A 20,861-nucleotide genomic window follows, 5' to 3' on the forward strand; every position below is an offset into this window, starting at 1 on the left:
TGAACTATCCCTTTTAATCTTAATGTTTTGTAGGTTATAGTATGCTAACATTGTTTTATATAATTTCTACTATAATTTCATAAAATCAAGCAAAATTCGATTCCTTATATAACGCCATAAAATAGCAGATCATATTCTTCTTTAAAATATGAGCTCTTCATATACGTCAACCTGGAAGCAGGAAGACAGAGACTGATTGTTGCTTTTTATTTCAGTATTGGCATGTCTACTGTGAACAGCTTGTGGCAGCATTAGGAGCCCAGGAACCCGCAGTGGTTCAACACTGGCGCCCCTCCAGTGGGGCATCCGCAACCTCCGCTTTCCAGCTACGCGAAAACAGCAGCGAGAAGCATTTCCACGCATGCACACACGCAAACCTGCCACATCCGAACCCACAGGCTCTGTTCACATTGTGCAGAAATAAAAATGAAAAATGAAAAAAAAAAGAACACAGGACATGTCTAAATGGAAAAAGAAAAGCCGAGTACAGATCAAAAAATTAAAACACGTGCCATTAAAAGTCACTCACAAGACCTAACGTCATCATCAGTCTGTAATGAAATAATTTACAAGAAAAAAACAAAAACAAACAAAAAAAATGAATCGGGTAAACAAAGCGCACTACTTGATTCATATTGCCCTACTCTTAAAGGCTTGCAAATTCATATGTACCAGTGTCACTAGCCCCAGTAGGAAGTGTAGTGAGAGGAGGAGGGCGGAGCTTCAGCAGTCAGTGGGCGACACCCTCACACAAAAGGTAGCATGAACTGCAAGAACAGAACCTCTTCAGCCAGAAAAGAAGCATTTAATTTCACAACTATGTGTTAAATAAACAAAAGGAGAGATATCCCAATATTCAAGTGAGAGCATCATACCCAAAACTTCAAGTGAAAGTGTCACTACGACTGGAGTCGATCGAAGAGCTCTATGCAATGGAAGATGAGCAGTGCCGTCACCCCTGCGGGCGTTCGGAGGTGGCTGGATACGTTACACGCTGTGCTCGAGTGCTGAATGGACTCGGGACGATGGACATTGAGAACGTGAGAATTCGATGCATTCGATCGCATCTCAAAATCAGAGAGTGAGTGATGGACAAACAGCAAATGCAGAACGACGGGATGAAAATCTATGGAGATGGTGCACTGAGAGTGCAAACAGACGAAAGAAATGAAGAGGGCGATAAAATCTCTCTCCCAAACTGCCCCCTTTCCTCTAACGAGTGCACCCATCTCTGTATTATTAAATTGATTTATCTGAATGATACTGAACTTGAAATAGCTTTTGCACTTCCCTTTAAACTTTACAGTACAATAAACTATGGTGCACAATAGTACTCTGAGCCACGCTATGCGTTCTGGAGCTCAAAGAAGAGAGCGTCAGCCGGACAGCACTGGTGACGTTGATTCAACGTGGGGCCCAAACGCCAGGGTCGCTGGCGAGGCAGCGCTACACTGCAGCGGGCAGGCCAGATAGAAAATAGGGAAGGATAGAGTCCTCCCCCTCTCAGTCCTGTCCAGGGTCTTTGGTGGGCCCTCCGTCTAAGTAAATTTTGAGGGCCTTCTCTTTGCGGGGGGAGTAGCTGACCCGGTGGCCCGTCTTCAGAAGGCGGCTGCTCTCCTTCTTCATCAGTTCATTGCGCTCCTCCTCAGACAGCTCCATGAGCTCCTCGGTGCTGTCCCTGCAGAGACAGGCGCAGAAATGCATGGTTGACTAATTGATCAACAAGCAACTAGTTAATTACAGACTAAGATGACTAGTCGGTTTATCTTAATAGTATTTATCTTTAATAACAATGTTAATATTTAAATTAAAGTTAGATTTATTTAAAGTAACTAATTTATATAATTTTGACTTGCGGATTTACATTAAGGTTAATATAAATTCAAATATTATTATTATTCATGTCACTTATGAATTTACATAAATCGAAAAGGTAATTTAAAATAAAATAAATCTATATTAACATTTTATATTGTTATAAAAATATGTATTTACTTTATTCAAACAATAATTTAATATATACCATCATATAATAATTTATAAAATATATGAATATAACTTTTTGTGGACTTTTGCCAAAAAAAAAAAATACAAAACAAAAAAAAACGGGGATCTCTGGATGCAGATAACAACAACAACAACAAAAAAAGAAAAAAAAAAAAAAAAAAAGTAAACATTGTTCATTTACATACACTTCCAACATTGTCAAATTTCAACCAGCTTTGTATTGTTACAAAGTTGTTCTTGAACAATTAAACCTACATTATTAAAACAATTCAACACCAATTCAATAAAATAAAATAAATGTAATATATAACCAGCCTAACATAACTAACATACACTAGCCTAGAGTTTTCTCAGGACCAACTAAACTAGCCTTTCGGACAACTCACAAACTGGTTGATTCTGAAAATGTAACAATACAAAGCTGGTTGAAAATTGGCAATTATCTTTAACAATTAAAACTACATTATTAAAACAGGAAAGAAATAATTAAATTCAATATAATATGATAATATAATATAATATAATATAATATAATATATAATATAATATAATATAATATAATATATATATAGCCATTTCATAGAGCCAGCTAAACAAGTCTTTGACAACTCGCTGACTAGTTGAGTCTAAAAGTCTTTATTTTTGCATACAATTTCCTTACTTAACTAGTTTAAAACTAGTAATCAAGTTTATATGTGAAAGGGAAAGGCTTTACCTGTAGAAGATCACGGCGCCATCATCACAGATGTAGAGTGGCCAGACATTGAGGGTGGAGACTTTAGGATTCCAATCTAAATCCTGATGGATCTCCAACACTGAAATGTCACAAGGAAAAGTTCCTCGTCCCTGTAGGAGAAACAAAGACAGTCAGATCTGACGGAAGGGCATCTGAAACTCAACCAAATCTGATACGCAAAGACTGCCGTACCTTGGCAAACTCCAAGTTCTCAAGAGGAATTCCACTCAATTCACTGAGCTGAGGGAACAAAATATGACATTAGCACTCAAAAGAAAAGGAAAACAAAGAATTCTAAGTATTTTATATTCCACATACCTTCTCCTTGAGCTCCTCTACGCTGCTGCTCTCCAGCACCACCTCCCGGAAGGCCTCCAGCTTCATCTGGGCTGGGCACCAGCGACGGGTCAGAACTGCCAACTGGGACATGGACTTCATCCGCTCCGGTTCTACAAGCAAGAAAGTCATTGAATGACAAAATATACAGGCTGTTGGACTAGAATATTCATGACAACCATGATGGTCTTCACCTTCGAGGACTTCTAGGAACACCTCCCAGTTACTGGAGATGTTGATGTCCTCCTCATAGACGTGATAATCCAGAAACACTGTGCCTGGGTTCTTCCAGGTCTTCTTCCTGAGTCTAAACCTGTGACACAGGGCGACACATATCTTGTTAGTATTCTGAGGCATTAATCGTCCTGCGCTGTGAGCCAGTGCATTTAAAAGGTCAGTAGCTGCAGTGAAGCACTGGGATGCATCACTGCAGCGTGCAGAAGGTGGATGTGCGTCCAAAACTGCTGCAGCATATTCACGAGTCAGAAAACTGAGATTTCAGATGGATAACATGATGATTTTTCATTACAATAAACAACCTATTCCACTTTGCAGATTTAAAGTCTGCGTTCTTTTAATTCAGCATAGATGAAAAATCATGAATGTTTTCGGTGCAAAAAACTTTGAGGCACTGATATGCTTCAAGTGAAATCGAAGAATGAACAGCAGTGTTTCCCCTAGGTTTTTGCCTGTTTTTTTTTTTAGGGGTTCCGTTTTAATTTTTCTGGACTCCTTTTTAATGTTTAAATTACATTTTATTAATCAAAAAGCATGTCTAATTAATTAAAATCAGGATACTTAACTTAACATCAATTTATTAAAAGTTTAACAAAAATTACCTGATTAGGGCCCTATGAAATGTTTTCCAACCTTATGTTTTATTGTTACCAAATTCTGTTTTAGCATGTCTAACTATTTGAAAGCATAAAAACAAGTTTCATTTATTCTTACAATAGCCCTATGATTTTTTTCCCCCTAAGAAATTCTGTGTATTTTCAATTTTAAGGAATAAAACATTCATTTAATTTATCTTTTAATTAATGAAAATTTAATTAATTTTTTTGGAAAATAAGGGGATTTAATATTACAATTATAAAAATTGAAGAAATTATCCCTTAAAAATAAGGTTTCTATAACATTCTACTGAACAATTATGTTGGCTATTTCTGCAGCAATGACTTCAAGGTAAACCAAACTTTTATTTTGACGGGTTGCCGTGAATACTTACATTTCTGTATGTATATGATACGAGGATAGTTTTACTCAAATGAAATGGTAAAATACTCATGAAGTGACTCTCAGAGCAGTTCTGGAGCCATTGTTCATGTATTTATGTCCTCATTTAGTGAGATGCCAGAGGTTAATATCACCGGAAGCGTCACACGCGCTTCTGTATGAGTAGTAAACAACAATGGCAGCAGGGGAAACACTGAACTGGTGTGGTGTCATTTCAAACAAAATCAAGCCAAAAGTTCATTTCATGAGTTCAAACAGCTAGCCAAAGCAAAAACTTAGGAAAAGCTCACTCCGAATTGTTTTTGGAAGGAATTCTCTCAGACACCACTGCTTTGGCTCGTGGAGCCCAATATCCTCATCTTGGATGAGTATTTTGACTGTTTAGGAGGTTTTTTTTTTTTTTTTACAAAGTACTACTGGTGCCCAGATCGAAATTTATAACCATTTCAAATAGGCATTTTCCGGACCTCTGCTGGGAAGGACATTTAGAGACCAGACTTTAATTGATTACCCCCGCTTTGAAGCACTCTATTGTATAAAGTGGCATATAAATAAACATGACGTGACTTGACTGGAGTGCCAAATTGCAGAGCTCTGGTAAACCTATCCACATCACTGTGATCAGATGCTTTTAGCTTTTGATTTCTTATGGCTGTCATCTTTGTTGCAAAGAGCAATGAAGAACTTCAGCGATCACGCCATTTCAGGGCCTTTAGAAGGAAAATCTAAAATGTTATGGGCTTACCTATCTATACTGAGGTCCAGTTTGCACTGGTCTTTGAGTTGAGGCAGCAACTCCTCTTTAGACTGTCGAACAGTCATGCCTTTAGCGAACACAGTGTCCAAAAGGAACTTACAGGGCTGTCAAAACAAAATACACATTACATGTGCACAAACAATTTTTTTAGCAGTTTTAGAATACGCATTCCACTGTAGAATAAACTTAATGCACATCCATTTCCAAACGTTTTGTCCCTCACCTCTGGGTCATTGACTAGCAGCTGGTACACCTTCACCCTGTATTCTCCTTTCTTCAGTGCACGTCCAAATCGAATCGTGATCTGTTCAACAGCAGAGCAGCAGTGCATATAAACATTCAGTGTGTCATTTATGCATCTTTAGTGGTGCCAAACAGAAATGCAAGAATAACTAGGAATAGTTGTCCTTGAACATTAAGCTAGAATGTAAAGTTAGAATCTCACCTTGTTGTCGTCAGAGAAAGAGGAGAGCGTCTCATTGAGCCGCACACTCTCAAACTCCTGGTTGTTGGCATAAACCCGGAAGACCTTAAACTGAGTGGAGGGGACACCAACAAACGGCTCTAGATTCTGTTTGAATGCTGCCAGTGTGATCCTCTTGTCAACGTGGACAAGTAAACCTAAAACAGACACATTCGCAACATTAACTTGCTTACTAAAATGCATGTTTACCAGAAACAGATGGGTATTTGTTTAGGTTAATGATTATTTACCCATTTAGTTTTACTGTTTGAATCTTTTTGGTTTTATCATGATATTTTGGTTTTAACATCTGATAAAAAGGTCAAATCGTCATTAGAATTCCTTAGAATTTAAACCCAAATTGTTTTAGGTTACCAGCCAATTGACTAATGTTAAAATTTAGGCTAAAATGTCAGTAATTTTAATGCTTAAACCCTCAAGCTTTTATTTTGGCGATTTGGCAAATAAATAAAAGTGCCGTTATATTATATGCATGATATATCAAAATAAAAACATTATTGTGACATGGCTTAATGCTATAGACAGATTGCGAAGACTGCAAATTAAATAAAACAAATGTATGCCCTGCTATTTAAGGCTCAAACACGGCATTGTTCATTTAAAATCCAAATCTAATCCTGTCCAAGGTCTCCAAAAAGAAAAAAAGAAAAAAAAAAAAACACACAAGAGTCAACCAGAGAGACTTTACATTTCTGTCCTTCTCCAGATCCGTCCTCATTAGAGTATGGCTCTGCTTTGAAGTACAGGTACTGGGCGTCAGCTTTGCTCTTGCCGTTCTCATCGTACTCGCTGTCCGTGCCGGAGTCCTCCTCCGCCGTGTCCCACGTCTCCTTCTTCCCCTCGTGTGCTTTGGAGCGCCGGCTGCTGGTGATGCTGTGCGAGTCGAGGCCGTTAGCCAGAGGCAGCGGGCCACTGTCGGCGTTACACAGCGTGTCGCTGCTGTGGCTGGAGCTCAGGATGTCACTGTCCACTGAGCTGGTGCTGCGGTCGTTATTGACGTCCGAGTCCGAGCGCTCCTCGGAGGGGAACTGGTTCTCTGTGTCTGAGGCGGCCCGTGTGCAGTTCTCCGTCTGGGAAGGCTGCGAGGCAGCGTCCGGCTCTTGTGCTGGTGACTCGATGTGCTCAAAGTCGCTGTGTTCTGAGCTCTTCTGGCTGTCACTGGTGCTGGAGGATTGCTGATGCTGCTGCTGCTGCTGTTGCTGCTGTTGCTGTAAAGAAAGGTTCTTTAGCTTCTCTGTGCTCTCTTCAAGAATGGCCTCCACTGACTTCCTGCTGCCCTTCGCCCCATCAAAAGAGTCCTCAGAGTCAGCGCTAGCTTTGGGGCAACTAGTTCTGTTGGCCAAAGAACCTGGCGACTGCTCGGGCAAGGAGACAAACAGTCTGATTGTGTTCCCGTGCCGATCCAGGAGCTTCCACAAAACAGAGTCAGTGAAAACGGCCTGATGATCCGTTGAGTCTGAGCTCTCCACAAAAACCTGAGGATAAACAACAGCATCTTATAGAAAACAGCAAAATTAAGACATTTTAAGGGAAAATGCAGCAAAAAAAAAATCTCTCTTTCAAGAAGGATCTTGTGAAACTTAGTTCTCTAAGTTTTGGAACAGAATTATAAGGCACTGGCATGGTCGGAATGTGAAGGCCATTCCAAAAAGTAGGTCAGCTAAATATGCTAAGGCAGGATTAAGTTCACTTCAAGAAAACTTACAAGTATAATTTCAGTATAAAAACTAATAAGTAAACTTGAAGTATACAGCTAGCAAATAAACAGTAAGTTTGATATAATTTATATGGAAACTGGTTGTGTATTTCAACTCTACTACAGTTAAACTACCCTCACAGCAAAACGAAAGTGGGCCAATTTAGTCCAAAAGTAGTACTGATGTAGTACAATTACAATAATTATTACTAGTACACTGATTTTTACCTAAAGTTAACTTCAATGATGCTTCTTTTTTTGGTAATGGATTGCATATATATTCAATACCAGAATGCATTGCAGTGGGCTCTGAAAAATATCCCAAAATGTTTTATAAATAAAAAAATAACTCTTTTTGGCAAGTATTTTGAGTGTCATGCATTTTGCACTTAGTGTATATAATAAGAGGGATAGACAAATCTCTTGTATACCTTATTGGAGGGGCTATAATTGTATGCCATGCATGACCATAAACTGTTTATGAAGAACATTTCAAAACCAGTCGTGTTCTACGTTGGTCAAGATGCTGCCTTAGAAGGCAGCAAGGCAGCTCATTAAGTTTTAGAAAAAAGCCATTAAAGTAAGTGTTAAGCAAGTGAACCTTGTTACTCCTGAAGAAACCTTCTGCTTTCAGAGTCTTGTTGGGCACATAAAGAAGCCGAAGGTCATTATAGCAGCGCTCTAAGACGACACGCATCGTCTCCGCACAAAGCCCAGTGGCCTGAGAACACATAACCAGGTAACAAGATGTTAGATGGAACCGGACATCTGTTTCAACAGTCTTTGGCACTTTCCACAAATAGGGAACAAAACAGTGTTTGAAACTCCCATAAAAAAAATTAAGATTAAATAAATGAAAATATATATACATGAAACATATATAAAAAAAAAAATTAAAAAAAAAGTGCACGCACAGTAAGTGCAAAAAATGTAGCTTTGGTAATTCAAATTTTTTTTTTATTTATTATTTTTTTTTTTTTTACAAATTATGACTTCTGTAAGGTTATTTTATGGTTATTTTAAGGGGGGACTTTATACACTATAATAATTTAGTGTTGGATAATAGTTTATCTAACATATGTAATTGTTCTCTCAAAACAACATTGGACTTGGGCGCTCATTGGTTTAAAAAAAATAAAATAATGGGTCACATTTTTTTTTTACCCTATTTATGGAAATTGGCCTTTGTAAGTTAATGGAGCAGTGTATTCACAGAAATGAGATTTTGTACCTGTGCAATGAGTTGCTTGAACTCTGTAATTGTCTGGTTGAGATACGCCCTGACGCTGACTGGAGCAGCAATAGACTCACCCTTCAGATCCACCACATGGACCTTCACCATCACCTCTGCAATAAATAAACACACAAACATTTTGAAAGGATATCTGGTCAACCATAACGAAAAATCTTGGAAAACAAAGGATTGCAAAATGATGATGCATTAATGTCTTTTTTTTTTTTTTATTGGGGCCTTGATGGCAGATTTTTAGTTAAACGTGCAAATGTTCTGCTCAGTAGATACCTCCAGGTTTGTAGGGCTGGAACAACTGGTCAGGCCTGCGGATCTCCAGGAGCAGGTCAAACATGTATGAAGACTTGACCCCGCCGAGCAGCAGACCCATGGGCATGTCTTCCTCCCCTTCATATGAACGTTCTAGATATTCGTGAAACTCATCGTATTTGACCAATCGACAGCAGTCCAGTGGCACCACTCCATCAAGATCCATCAGCTGATCACACCGAGGACAATCACACCATGCACACAGACAAACACAATGAAACAATCAGTGATCAATTAAGAGAGACTTAGACACTCTGATGCAGAGGTGAACTATAGACAACTACACACTGGCCTTGCTTACCTTGTATGCCATTTCTGTTGCCTCTCTGAGAGTTTTGTCCTTGTGAACCTCCAGCTTATTCTCCATCATCATCGTCTTCACTGGATGCATGCAGAAGAGCTTGATCTAAGGGAAGAGGACAGAATAAGGCTATATTCTAAACACAGGCTGTGTCTACACAGGTCTTTTAAGGCAGAACCCTAAACATCAATTTTTTTTTTATATCCTGCCTATATTTCCTTTGACCCTCACCACCATCAAATCTTTGTGGCTTAACACATTTAATGTTGCCTTAAATTATACTCTACAATACCTAATTTAGGTCAAATTCTGTGGCACACTGCTTGGAACAGCTTTTGCATTAAGAGCGCACCTGTGATGCCTAAAATGCTGTCTAGGTTGGCAGCTCATTAGGGTTTGGAACAGAGCCAAGTATATTCATGCAGCTTACCTTGCATGTGTTGCGCTCAATCTCTCTTTGCCTCTTCTCCTGTTCTTCAGACTCTTTCTCTCGCTGCACCAGTCTCTTTATGTGCTCTGGAAACTCCTCCACTTCCAGGAATTCTGCAAAACACACACTCCATTAATTTCCAGAATCTCAGACAGGGAGCGAGATCACTGGGAATACTTTTTGATACTGAGAAAATAAATACATTTGCAACATTCAAACCATGTAAATTCCATTTCTTACTTGCATTCCTGGAGGAGTCTTTTAGTCTGTACATGAGCATGTATGCATTTGTAGAGCTGTTGGGGGGTAAAAGTAGAAGATTTGATAAAAATGGATTTTATGACATGCTTTACATTATAATGTTTTATAAGGGTCTTCTTTGGCATTTCAGAGATCACAAATGTAGGACTAGGAGGCTTTACACACCTGGCAAAGGCACTGGAGTAATAGCCTCTGCTCCCTGAGGATCCGCCATATGTCTTCCGGATGTCATCCTGCGTGATCTGGAACGCACACACATGAAGGCGATAACACAAATTACAACCCTGTATTACAACCCTCCAATCCTGTACAGTTTTCTTTCTTTCTATACAAACAAAAATAGATATACATTTATATAGATTTATAGTGTCAAGCTGCAAAAAGAACCAAAATAAAGAAAATACCCAGTCGAAACGGGAAGGAATGATTGTATGAAAAGCAATATAGAGATGACTTGGGTGTGTTTTAGGTAAATTACTAACCTTGGACACGTGGTTGCTCATTTACAACACTTCAAATTCATTAATGTTAGAATTAGGTTAATAACAAATTTGTGAATATGGTGAAATTCTTTTGTGAAAAGTGTGTATATTAGGGGTGTAACGGTACACGTGTTCATACTGACAATTTTCCGTACGGGTCTTTTGGTTCAGTACGCATTTTTTCCCACAAGGAGTGTAAACACCCCGGATATCGAGGGAAATCCGCGCCGAGAAACTCCTCTAGCGGCCGTGCGAGCGCCAGTAGCTCACTGAGTGCAACCATTTGACGTCATCAACGCAGAATGTACTGTGCACATAAAATAATGGCACCCCCCATAGTCCAAAAACGATGTAGATTTTTTTTCAAATAACATACATTTTCATGGGTTTTTTACTACATATTTAAATAAGAGACATAATTTACGTTACATTAAGCTATACATGTCTTAATACCCGGTGATCCCTTTAATGCAAAATAAACATGGACACCCTCATGTAATCGCTCAATCTGTTTTTCAACAGTGGAAAGTTGTCAAAGCAAAATGTCACGTAAAATTTCATTTACCTCAGACAAGTCATCAGTGTCCACAGCTCGTTATTTTGCCATTTCGCGAAATATTATATACTCATAATATTTTACTTTACCCGTTACCTGTACTTTACCTGTCTTAATTATTTAATGTGTGGTTAAATAAATCTGTTATGAAACAAGTTATGCCACTGTATAAATGAATATATTTCAAAAACAAATAGAAATTGTATTTCTAAATTTAAAAACTGCATTATGTGCAATTTATGTTTGTATACAATTTTTTTTTTTAGTTGAGTGTTGATTATTAAATTTAAAAATAAATAGTAATTAAATTTATGTTTGGGCTCTGTTGTTAATTGTAACCTTAGTAATGTAAAAGGGCTCCCTATAGTTTAGAGCATAAGCTGAAGTAGATTTTTTTATCCCTAAGAAAATTGTAATTATAATTGAATTTATTTAAAGAAATTCAAAGAGCAGTTTAAGTAAACCACTGTTCAATATAAAAATTAAAAAAAATAAGTTTTATGTTTAGTTTTTTCCCCCCTGCTGTACTGAAACCACACCGAACTGTGACGTCAAAAACGATGTACATACCGAACCATCATGTTTGTGTACCATTACACCCCTAGTGTATATATAGGAATAATCAACACAATTATTAGTGAATGAGACCCAGTATTTTTATTTCTGAGTGAACTATTGCTTTAAGACTGATGCTGGTTGGCTGACCTTGCTGACGTGCTGGTCATTGAAGCTGTACCACTGGCTGTCACTGAAGGACTTAATGCAGGCATAGTAGTGCCCACCTGCAGCACTCCCAGAATGCACCATGACTGAGAAGAGTTCAAAGGTCAAGGAGCTCTGTAAGGGAGACAAGAAAAAGCATGTTCGTCTTTCACCTTCCACAGTTCAATACAGCACTTCGGCATTTAGGTTCAGAGAGGACATGAGGTGACCTTTGGCTTGAGCACCCGCTCTGCGCTGCTGGTGTTATCCAGACAGATGCCCTCGTCCACAGCATCATCCGTGGAGAAATCATTGCTCATCTGGTCACTGTGGCAGCTTCCTTCATTCTCCGCCCCACTGTCAGTGCAGCTCTCTGTCTGAGGTGATTTCTGCAGAGTCAAAACTTGCAATTAATGCATCAAAATGATGTGTGATGTTCAAAACTACACACTTTCAAAATCCACTAGTGGTAACCTACTGGTCTAAGGAAACACTGAATAACAAGACTATTAGACATGTGCATTAAGAAATGTTCTTCTATCCAAAAACAATGAAAACAAAAACCAATGACAGAGTGCAAAAGAATAGAACTACTTGTTCTTTCTTAAAAACGCAGTGCTCACAGTATAAAACACTCAAAAGCTGAGCACACTATTCGACAAGTTTGTTCTTGGCTAGGGATGGGAATCATAAAAAACATCTGGCGCGTCTCTTCATGATTTAAGTTTTTCTGTAACGATTCTTTTAAACAGAATTAAATAATAGGAAATGAGAAATGTGACTCTTATTATACTTGATGCCCTTATCAGTCTGTTGCCAAATGTTGAGATCAAGTCAAGTTTCTTAGTAGTGCTTTTCACAATACACTTAGTTTCAAAGCAGCTTTACAGAAACCATAATGTTTTTAATATCTTCATGCCTTAATGCCACATTAAGCAGATATAAGCTGGGTGATAATATAGACTACATTTTGTGACGACACAAGCAATCAAGCATTTGAGATATGCTGTATTCTACATCCCAAAATGAGTATACTATATGTATGCAAATAAAGCAGGGCATACTTATATAGCCAACTTTATATACAGAGCTGGGTGACAACAGTTACATTTCGTTACAAAATTAAAATAGAAGGCAGAGATTTGCTATATAGTATATATCGCTTTATGTGAGTGTACTGTACTTATGAAATCCAACTTTTAAAGGGTCATGAAATACAGAACTACTTTTTCTGGGAATTTAACAAAGGTGTTTGTGTTGCACATCATAGAAGACTATTATATCATTTGTTTGTAGGAGAACACTGGTTAATATTGAGCTGTTTTTTTTTTTGTCTTCCAGGTTTAAAATCGACATTGTGCTGACAGCACAGGTAGTGATGTAGCAAATGACTGTAGTACTTTGATGACACATCGCCGGTGTCACATAGTTATTCATGAGACTGCATGACCTAATGCTATGAAAAGCCAGTCTTTACAACTCAATGATATAACCAATCAAACAGCTTATATAAATAAGCCTTTAAAGGGGTGGTTGATTGCGATTTCACTTTTTTAACTTTAGTTAGTGTGTAATGTTGCTGTTTGAGCATAAACAATATCTGCAAAGTTACGAAGCTGAAAGTTCGATGCAAACGGAGATATCGTCTTTTAAAACTCTGGCAGTTTAATGCCTACAAAAACGACTGGTAAGGGACTACAACGAGTTACTTCCCAGGTCCGATATGTCATGAACCCAGATAAACCCCGCCCTCTGGAACACGCAGCAAAGGGGACGAGGCCATGCTGCACTGCTTTAGAGAAGAGGAAGAGAAAACTAGGGGTGCACGTAAAAATCTATTCATATATGAATCGTGATTCTGTCTTCTAACGATTCTAATGGATTCACAAGTTTCAAAATCAATGTTCTAAAGCAGCGGTTCTTAATACTGTTCCTCGCGTCCCCTGCTCTGCACCTCTCTCTCTCTCATTCAGATCATCAGCTCCGTATTGTATTAAAGCTTTAATCAATATAAAACCGTATATTAAAAGCTAACAGAAGCAGTAGCATTTACAAATAACAGCGTATCTAAAAGTATGAGACAACAACAAACAAAAAACTTCGGCCTACCATTAAGAGCCGTGCTTGCACAGGTTCTGCGCAATCCTCTCCACTAATATCCTCTGTGTCTCAATCAGGCTCAAATTGATAAGCAATATAGATGACGCCATTGTTTACAATACAACCAGAGCACATGCCGCTGAGCTGAGGGGCGGGTTGTTCAGACGTGCACTAAAGGCGGTTTAGCCAATCACAACATGCTGGACCAGCTAACCAATATGAGTCCATCGCTTATTTCTGAGGGAGGGGCTTCATAAAAGCATGAAATGATCAGGGCGTTTATCAGAGAAGGAGAGAGCGGTGTGGAATAAAGGTAAATTATGTGAAAAATAACGTGTTTTTTAACAAACAAAGCATTAACATGTTAGACTGCACCCTATAAACACAATCAAGCCTAGAAAAAAAAAGTCAAGCACCCCTTTAAAAGTTATTAAAGGTGCAATAGCGTGTTCATAAAATTCAAATGCACATTTTCAACCAGGTTATCACTTAGGTCTGTTCACAAAATCTCCTTGATGAAAACTAATCACAAATGGTTACGAGAGACACATCTGGGATGTTAACAATAGGGGTAAAGAGGGTAGATGAGATCATCAGTTCATTAATTATGGACTCAATAAGGATATGAGCACTCAAAAAAGAAAGCATAAAGCTGTGTCTCACCTCGTCCTCGACGTCGATGAAGGGGCTCATGTCCAGCTCCTCTGGGAAGGTCATGCGGTCATTGAGTTTAATGCGGTGCATAGTGGTGTAATCAAAGTCGAAGCGTTTCAGCTGCAGAGTCAGCAGGTATGGGAAATGGAGGAATCTCAGACCCTGGAGACAAAAAAACACTGCATAAGAAACTGAAATGTGGTACAGGAATTCACAATCATTGTCAGTGATCTGAATCACCTTGCGAGCGTCACATTTCTTTTTGCAGCGCTCACAGAAGTATTGGTTGGGACCGTCGAGAGTCTCAGGCTGGATGAAGGCTTGCAGGGCTTCTTCCTGTTCGACATAAAATCAGTGGACAATGAGGACAAACATGTCAATCAAAAGTTTAGTGAGGTTGCCACTAAAGAACTATTTAGATAATAACTGTTTCAGACTGCTGTTTTTTGCATTTGACATTTAGTACCAGTGCTGTCATTGTTAACTAAAACTATTAAACATTGTTTTCTTTAACTGAAATAAAATAAAATCTAAATATTAGATGAAAAACTGATAAAACATCTAACTGTGAGATTGCATTGCCTTGGCAACAAACTGAAATAAAATAAGTTTACGTACCAAAATTTCTAAAAGGGAAATAAAAATTAAAAAATTAAAAATATATATAAATATTTACAACAAAAACTAATAAAAAGAAGAGACACATATAATATTAAAACAAAAACTGAAACATAAAAAGTATATAATTCAAAATTTAAATAAATACCATAATACTATATAAATAATTTAAAATAACACTTCAGCGCTTTTGATGACAATTACTTATAAATATATTCTGACTGGCTGTGGACTCTATGTTAGTTTGTTTTTTAAGACCAATGTACATTTTATCAGTAATAAAATCAACAAACTGAAAATTTTGTTGGCATATAAAACTACTACAATTTACAGTTCCTTTACAATTTAATTCTGTATCTGCTAGTCATCTATACTGCAACGGCTACAAAAAAATGATCATTATGACAGCCGGACGCACCACGCTGCCAAACGCCTGGCTGGCCCCGAAGGGCCTGATGACCAGAGGTATGTCCAAATACGTGTCAATCCTCCAGCTCTCATAGCCACACTCCAAACAGCGCACATAGTCCTTCAGTTTGCCCTGGTAAAGCTGGTTGATCAGGTCAGCCTGGAAAAAACAAAAGGCAGTACATCAAGACACTTTGCATACACCACTAATCACAAAACTGTTCAGTAAACACCCACACATTCAGAACGAAACTTACAGTCAGTCCAACAGTCTGAGACTGTTAAAAGGAAAAACATTTTTTCCTAATATAGATGATCCTATTAGCATAATTTAGGTGAAAAGTTTAGTTGAAAAAGTGAAAATGAATTTCTGAATGTCTTTAGCATGTGACGTGCATTAATGACAGCAGAGCTTCAGCTGCATGAGCTCTACAACTTGTGTAAAACCTGATAATCATGTTCTACAGCATGATTAGAGAATGAACCAAAGAGAATCTTGTGCTTCAACAGAAGCAAGTACATCTAACCACCATAACACACGTTCACGTTATGTAATCCATTCTTTTTTTTTAATATAAATCCTAAAACTAAAATAATTTTGAGGTTTAGTTTAGAATCTTTTTCAATTACAGAAAAAGAAACTGTGGGCTAAAAGCCGTGATTTTCAAGGCATTGGTTGGTCATCAAGTAATGTTAGACCATCATTGACTGTCTCTCCTGCTAGTTTTTGTAATGGTGGCTTTTCAGCTGATTGGGCATGTCAAATTCGCTTGGGAGCCGTCGGTGAGGGGTGCTGCTTTGTATATCTGCATATGCTGAACATCCTTGTTTCAGTTTCCAATACGCAAACATAACAACATGGATGTCTGAATATTGTGAAGACCAAATGATCAACATGATTCAAATTCAAAAATGATAAGCAAGCGCTGCTTGTTTACAGTTTGCATATCTGCAGTCTTCGTTTTGATCAAATAAAGAATACTGCCACCAGCTGGAATGGAGTGTTATTTCCTCTTATGCAGGGCAGTTGACCGTTGGCTTTTAGTCTCTGCAGTGTTCTACATTTTGGCCCAGATGCAGGCGATATGAGGCAACAACAGATTCAGTTTTCGTCATTGCTAGTTCTTACATATCGCTTTGGCTGGCATGTCAGAGCCTTAATACTTTTGGACCCCGCTATAAACTCAAACCCCGAAAAAGAGGTTGAGACATGTTTTCATTTCAACAAATAGTTTAGCCAACTTACTGACACAAATACAGAGATTTAAAGTCTTACAGCACCCAGCTTAGAAGAGAACAATGAGCTGAGTGTAGAAACATGCAAACCTATGTAGAAAATCTGCAGAATTCAGTGCGTGGCCCCTGATCCAACCCACACTGAATGGGTAAAACCCACCAGTCCAGACTCAGCTGCTGTTTACACAGCAGAAAAAAGCTTGGAACTTTTTATTTGACTCAACACTGGGTCTTTTGTCCTGATCTAGAGATCCCATTGGTTATGGATTAGTATCATGTGATGAGGCGGCGGGGCTTGCATCACATACCTGCTCGGTCTGTTTCCACTTCTGCTCTAGTGCATCAAACATGACTCTGCAAAGCTCCTGGACGTCGTGCTGCTGCCAGGCTGCAAGACAAACAAGGTAAAGAGTTTCACAGTAATCAAGACTCCTCCTGCTATCTGATCACAGCAGCGTTAATGTGGGTAAAGTTTCCCAAAGGGATATTAAGTGAAGCCTCGTACCCTCACTGCTGTCCCAGCCAAAGCTGCGGGTCACATCTGTGGTCTCAATGGCACGCTTCTTACTGGTCTGCAGAAGCACAAACAGCCTCTGGAGCTGGTACGGGATACTGTTGACCGGATCCTCCTCCAACTCCTCAAACTCCCAACTGGTGCAGAATCATTAAAAACACAGTTGGGAGTTCAAAATTCTGATTTAACAATTTTTGCATCAACAATTGCAGGAACTCTGCTTTATGCTGGTGTGTTGCTTAAATCTATTTCATATCAACTAGTTCTGACACAGACTACTTACTTGTAGAGTGCATTCCTGAACTCAGGGGTCATGAACAGGGTCTGCAGGAGGCTGTTCAGGTAACAGGTCATTGCTTGGTTGACCAAACCAACATAACCTTGAAAGCAGAGGTTACAAGACAAATAAATCTATGTGGCAAAGTTGGCATGTTCTTCTTGGCCAATGCATGTTGAAGGAGGGCTACCTGTCTCTGATTTGTTGAGTATGGAGGAGTACGAGTAACTGGGGCTGCTGTAGTCACTGCTGCAGCCGACAGTACCATCCCGCGGTAAGGGTCCGATGAAGCGATCCTGAGAGCTGTCATCAAGACCACTGCTGTCTGCGGTGCCAGATTCATCCTGAAAGAGTTCCACATGAATAATGCTAAACGTGCAATGCTCACCATCTAGTTTTATACCATGCCTGACAAAATTAAGATCTCATGCCAAAAGGATATTAAATTAACACTCATTCTTTTATCAAAATTATTTTTCTTATGATATTGCATTCATATTGTGTGGTATCCTTCATTTCTACTGGAATTAAATAAGTCAGGAACCCACAAGGTAACAACCTGTCTGAAACTTGTGTTACAAGCACTTCCTATGTTAATTTGCCTCTTTAAGATGAATCACTTGTTGTATTTCTCAATTGCAAGTCGCTTTGGAAGCGTCTGCTAAATTAATAAATGTGAACTGTATTTCAGATCAAACAGTGGGAACAAAAATGTGTACAAATATTTTCCCCTTACTTGAAACTTTCTTTGCACTTTTGTTCAAATATAAATAATGATGATAGAACGACAGAATAAAAGATAGATTTTGAACTTTCTTTGCATTTTAGTCAGATATATAAATAAAGACGATGGAACGAGACAACAATAAATAGATAAACAGATAGATAGAGAGACAGACAGGTCATTAGATAAACAGAACTATATAGATAGAACAACACCGATAGAATGATAGATAGATAGAATGAGCAAACAAACAAACAATAGACAACAAATGACAGAACATACAATAGACAGACAGAAACGACAACAGATGGAATGAAAAAACGATTGATAGAACAAACTAATGAATGACAGATCGAAAGATAGAACGGATGATCAAACGATAGATCAAAATTTAGAACTATAGATAGAACGATATGGAACATTAAATAATTCGAATTATGTAGACAGAACGACAGAACTACAGAATGATAGAACAATGCATAGAACAATAGACAGAACGATAGATAGAACAATAGATAGTATGATAGTATGATAGAATGATAGATAGATAGACAGACAGACAGACATAGACAGACAGACAGACAGACATAATTAAACAACAGATAGAATCACAGAACTACAGATTGATAGAACAAATGAACAAACGACTAATAGAACAAATGAATGAAAGATTGAAAGAAGACAGAACGAATGATCAAACAATAGATCAAAATTTAGACAGAACGATGGACAGAACATTAGACAGACCAAACAATAGATGGAACAACAGACAGAATGAAAAACAGATTGAACGAACAATATATTTTTTGTTGTTTTCTTTGTTTTGTTTTGTTTTTTAAACCCAGTTAAATTGCTGATATAGTGACTCACTGAAGCGATCTGAGGCTGCTCCCCGTCCTTGTCTGTAAGCTGCAGGAAATTCCTTTTCCCCGCCTCAAAACCGGACAACACCAGGGACATCTCACTGGCCTGGTCCAGCGGAGCCTATAGGTGCAGATTTGAGAAAGAGGGGAGAAAAGAGAGATAAGCAATGATGAAGAGTGAGAGGTAGAGAAAAATGATCAGAACAACAAATGGCAATGTGAGACAAGATGTTGTCTGGAACACCAAACAAAGAGCAAGTCTAAATATGCAGAAATACTGCAAAAAAAAAAAAAAAAAACTTCAGAGAGAAAACAATCAACCTGATGTACTGCAGATAACCCACATCTCGTCCCAGGATTCAGTTAGTGTGGAAACAATGGCTGTGCTACCTGAGGGACAACATGTACTAGCAATTTAGCCACAGGTCTGGACGCGCTAATGTTCCGCTGGCGGGGAGAGCAGCGTGGGTAACGGCAGAAACAGGCCCTAATCCACTGACCTACTCTGAGAGTTACCTGCAGCTACAGACTCTGTGCTGGGTCAGCGCTGGGATTAGCACACAATTAGATGGAGAATGGAGCAGAGTCCATGACACAGCTCCATCTAATCATAGCACTGCAGAGGTGTGGTAAAATCATGGCTCTGACGCCGTCTGTGTAACTTCAGGTGCGCATTACGCTCGTGTTTGGAATTAATAAAAAAACATATTATAAATTATTTGCATTATTAAAGGCAGGAACACACTAACGACTTTGGCCTTTATTTGCAGTCTGGATGAGTCGACACTAGTTGCCAAAAGTCACAGACAGTCTGCACATTTAAAAGTCATTTAGTGTATTCCATCCTTAAGAAACCAGAACCTAACAAGCTATTGGGAGCGATTTCAGGTTGGTCTTACATTTGACAGTACTGGTCGGGTTAAGTTTCAAATACCCATGCATACCTCTAGTACACTACACAATACAAACCTCCAGTATATGTGAATAATTAATCCATAAGCAGGGCATATTCATTCATTATTACTACATGGGTGAAGTTGTAAATAAAACAAAGATTACTGGATTGTTTTACCAAAAAACTATTATTTCAGCATATCTATTTAAAATTTTTACACTTAATTCAGATTTTTCCATTTTTTTAATTACTTTGTAATTACTCGTGAAACTTACTAGCAAAACATTAAAGTAAATCCTACACCCAAACTTTTTCAGTGTATAATTATACTACTGTTAAATTGTTCAGATTTTCTTTTAAAGAAATCACTACTTTTAGTCAGCAAGGAAAGTGACAGTGTAAAGACATTTAGAATGTTACAAAAGATTACGATTAATTCAGCTTGGTCATCACAGGAATAAATTACATTTAAATGTACTATAAATTAGAATGTAGGTATTTTACATTTTAATAATATTTCACAATAACACTGTGTCCTAACTACACTTGACGCGACAAGCAATTTGGGTGTCCACACCAAACGCGGCGCCACAGAATCAATCAAATATCACAGCCAATCAGAAGATCGTGTGGGCGGGCTCTCTCTGGAAGCGCACTGCACTCGCAATGAAATGGATACGTTTATAATCTAATTCATAAATATCAAACCTTTTTAACATCATTAAATGTACATTCTGAGTGACTGATACCATCTTTGTTATGGGATACACTCATTGATTCGCAGTGAGTTCACAGTTTTAACGTACATGTTTGCTTTAATTTATTTTCAAGATCTGTTGTTGCTTTCAGTATGGCTATAAGGTCATGCAAAATGATTAGACACGTTTAAATTTGAATAAAGCACAATCACCTGAGAATCATCTAGTGTCGCTGAAATAGAAACTGTCTAAAATAGAAATTTCACGTGTCGTCATCACAGCTACTTAGGACAAAACCCCTGATTATTTATGCACAATAAAATTAATTT

The 20,861-nt window shown here is 38.2% G+C and overlaps 1 protein-coding gene across 1 annotated transcript in view; it reads right to left on the reverse strand.

Annotated features, from left to right (window-relative positions):
* Positions 1 to 184: 184 nt before the first annotated feature.
* The window catches only part of usp47 (ubiquitin specific peptidase 47), a 29,417-nt gene continuing 8,740 nt past the window's right edge, over positions 185 to 20,861 (reverse strand). Inside the window, exons 3-28 of the mRNA XM_058781535.1 lie at positions 18,947 to 19,060; positions 17,543 to 17,696; positions 17,359 to 17,455; positions 17,067 to 17,212; positions 16,870 to 16,949; positions 15,336 to 15,485; positions 14,540 to 14,635; positions 14,309 to 14,461; positions 11,776 to 11,934; positions 11,549 to 11,680; positions 9,971 to 10,047; positions 9,785 to 9,840; positions 9,545 to 9,657; positions 9,115 to 9,219; positions 8,775 to 8,982; positions 8,484 to 8,599; positions 7,854 to 7,973; positions 6,245 to 7,031; positions 5,518 to 5,693; positions 5,296 to 5,376; positions 5,061 to 5,176; positions 3,274 to 3,392; positions 3,062 to 3,192; positions 2,936 to 2,983; positions 2,723 to 2,853; positions 185 to 1,678 (exon numbers count right to left, since the gene is read on the reverse strand). Of these exons, the coding sequence (XP_058637518.1) occupies positions 1,504 to 1,678; positions 2,723 to 2,853; positions 2,936 to 2,983; positions 3,062 to 3,192; positions 3,274 to 3,392; positions 5,061 to 5,176; positions 5,296 to 5,376; positions 5,518 to 5,693; positions 6,245 to 7,031; positions 7,854 to 7,973; positions 8,484 to 8,599; positions 8,775 to 8,982; positions 9,115 to 9,219; positions 9,545 to 9,657; positions 9,785 to 9,840; positions 9,971 to 10,047; positions 11,549 to 11,680; positions 11,776 to 11,934; positions 14,309 to 14,461; positions 14,540 to 14,635; positions 15,336 to 15,485; positions 16,870 to 16,949; positions 17,067 to 17,212; positions 17,359 to 17,455; positions 17,543 to 17,696; positions 18,947 to 19,060 (3,840 nt within the window). The 3' untranslated portion in view covers positions 185 to 1,503. The remainder of the gene's footprint in view (positions 1,679 to 2,722; positions 2,854 to 2,935; positions 2,984 to 3,061; positions 3,193 to 3,273; positions 3,393 to 5,060; positions 5,177 to 5,295; positions 5,377 to 5,517; positions 5,694 to 6,244; positions 7,032 to 7,853; positions 7,974 to 8,483; positions 8,600 to 8,774; positions 8,983 to 9,114; positions 9,220 to 9,544; positions 9,658 to 9,784; positions 9,841 to 9,970; positions 10,048 to 11,548; positions 11,681 to 11,775; positions 11,935 to 14,308; positions 14,462 to 14,539; positions 14,636 to 15,335; positions 15,486 to 16,869; positions 16,950 to 17,066; positions 17,213 to 17,358; positions 17,456 to 17,542; positions 17,697 to 18,946; positions 19,061 to 20,861) is intronic.

The sequence above is a fragment of the Onychostoma macrolepis genome, chromosome 07 (assembly GCF_012432095.1).
Source record: "Onychostoma macrolepis isolate SWU-2019 chromosome 07, ASM1243209v1, whole genome shotgun sequence".
NCBI classification, from domain to species: Eukaryota; Metazoa; Chordata; class Actinopteri; order Cypriniformes; family Cyprinidae; genus Onychostoma; species Onychostoma macrolepis.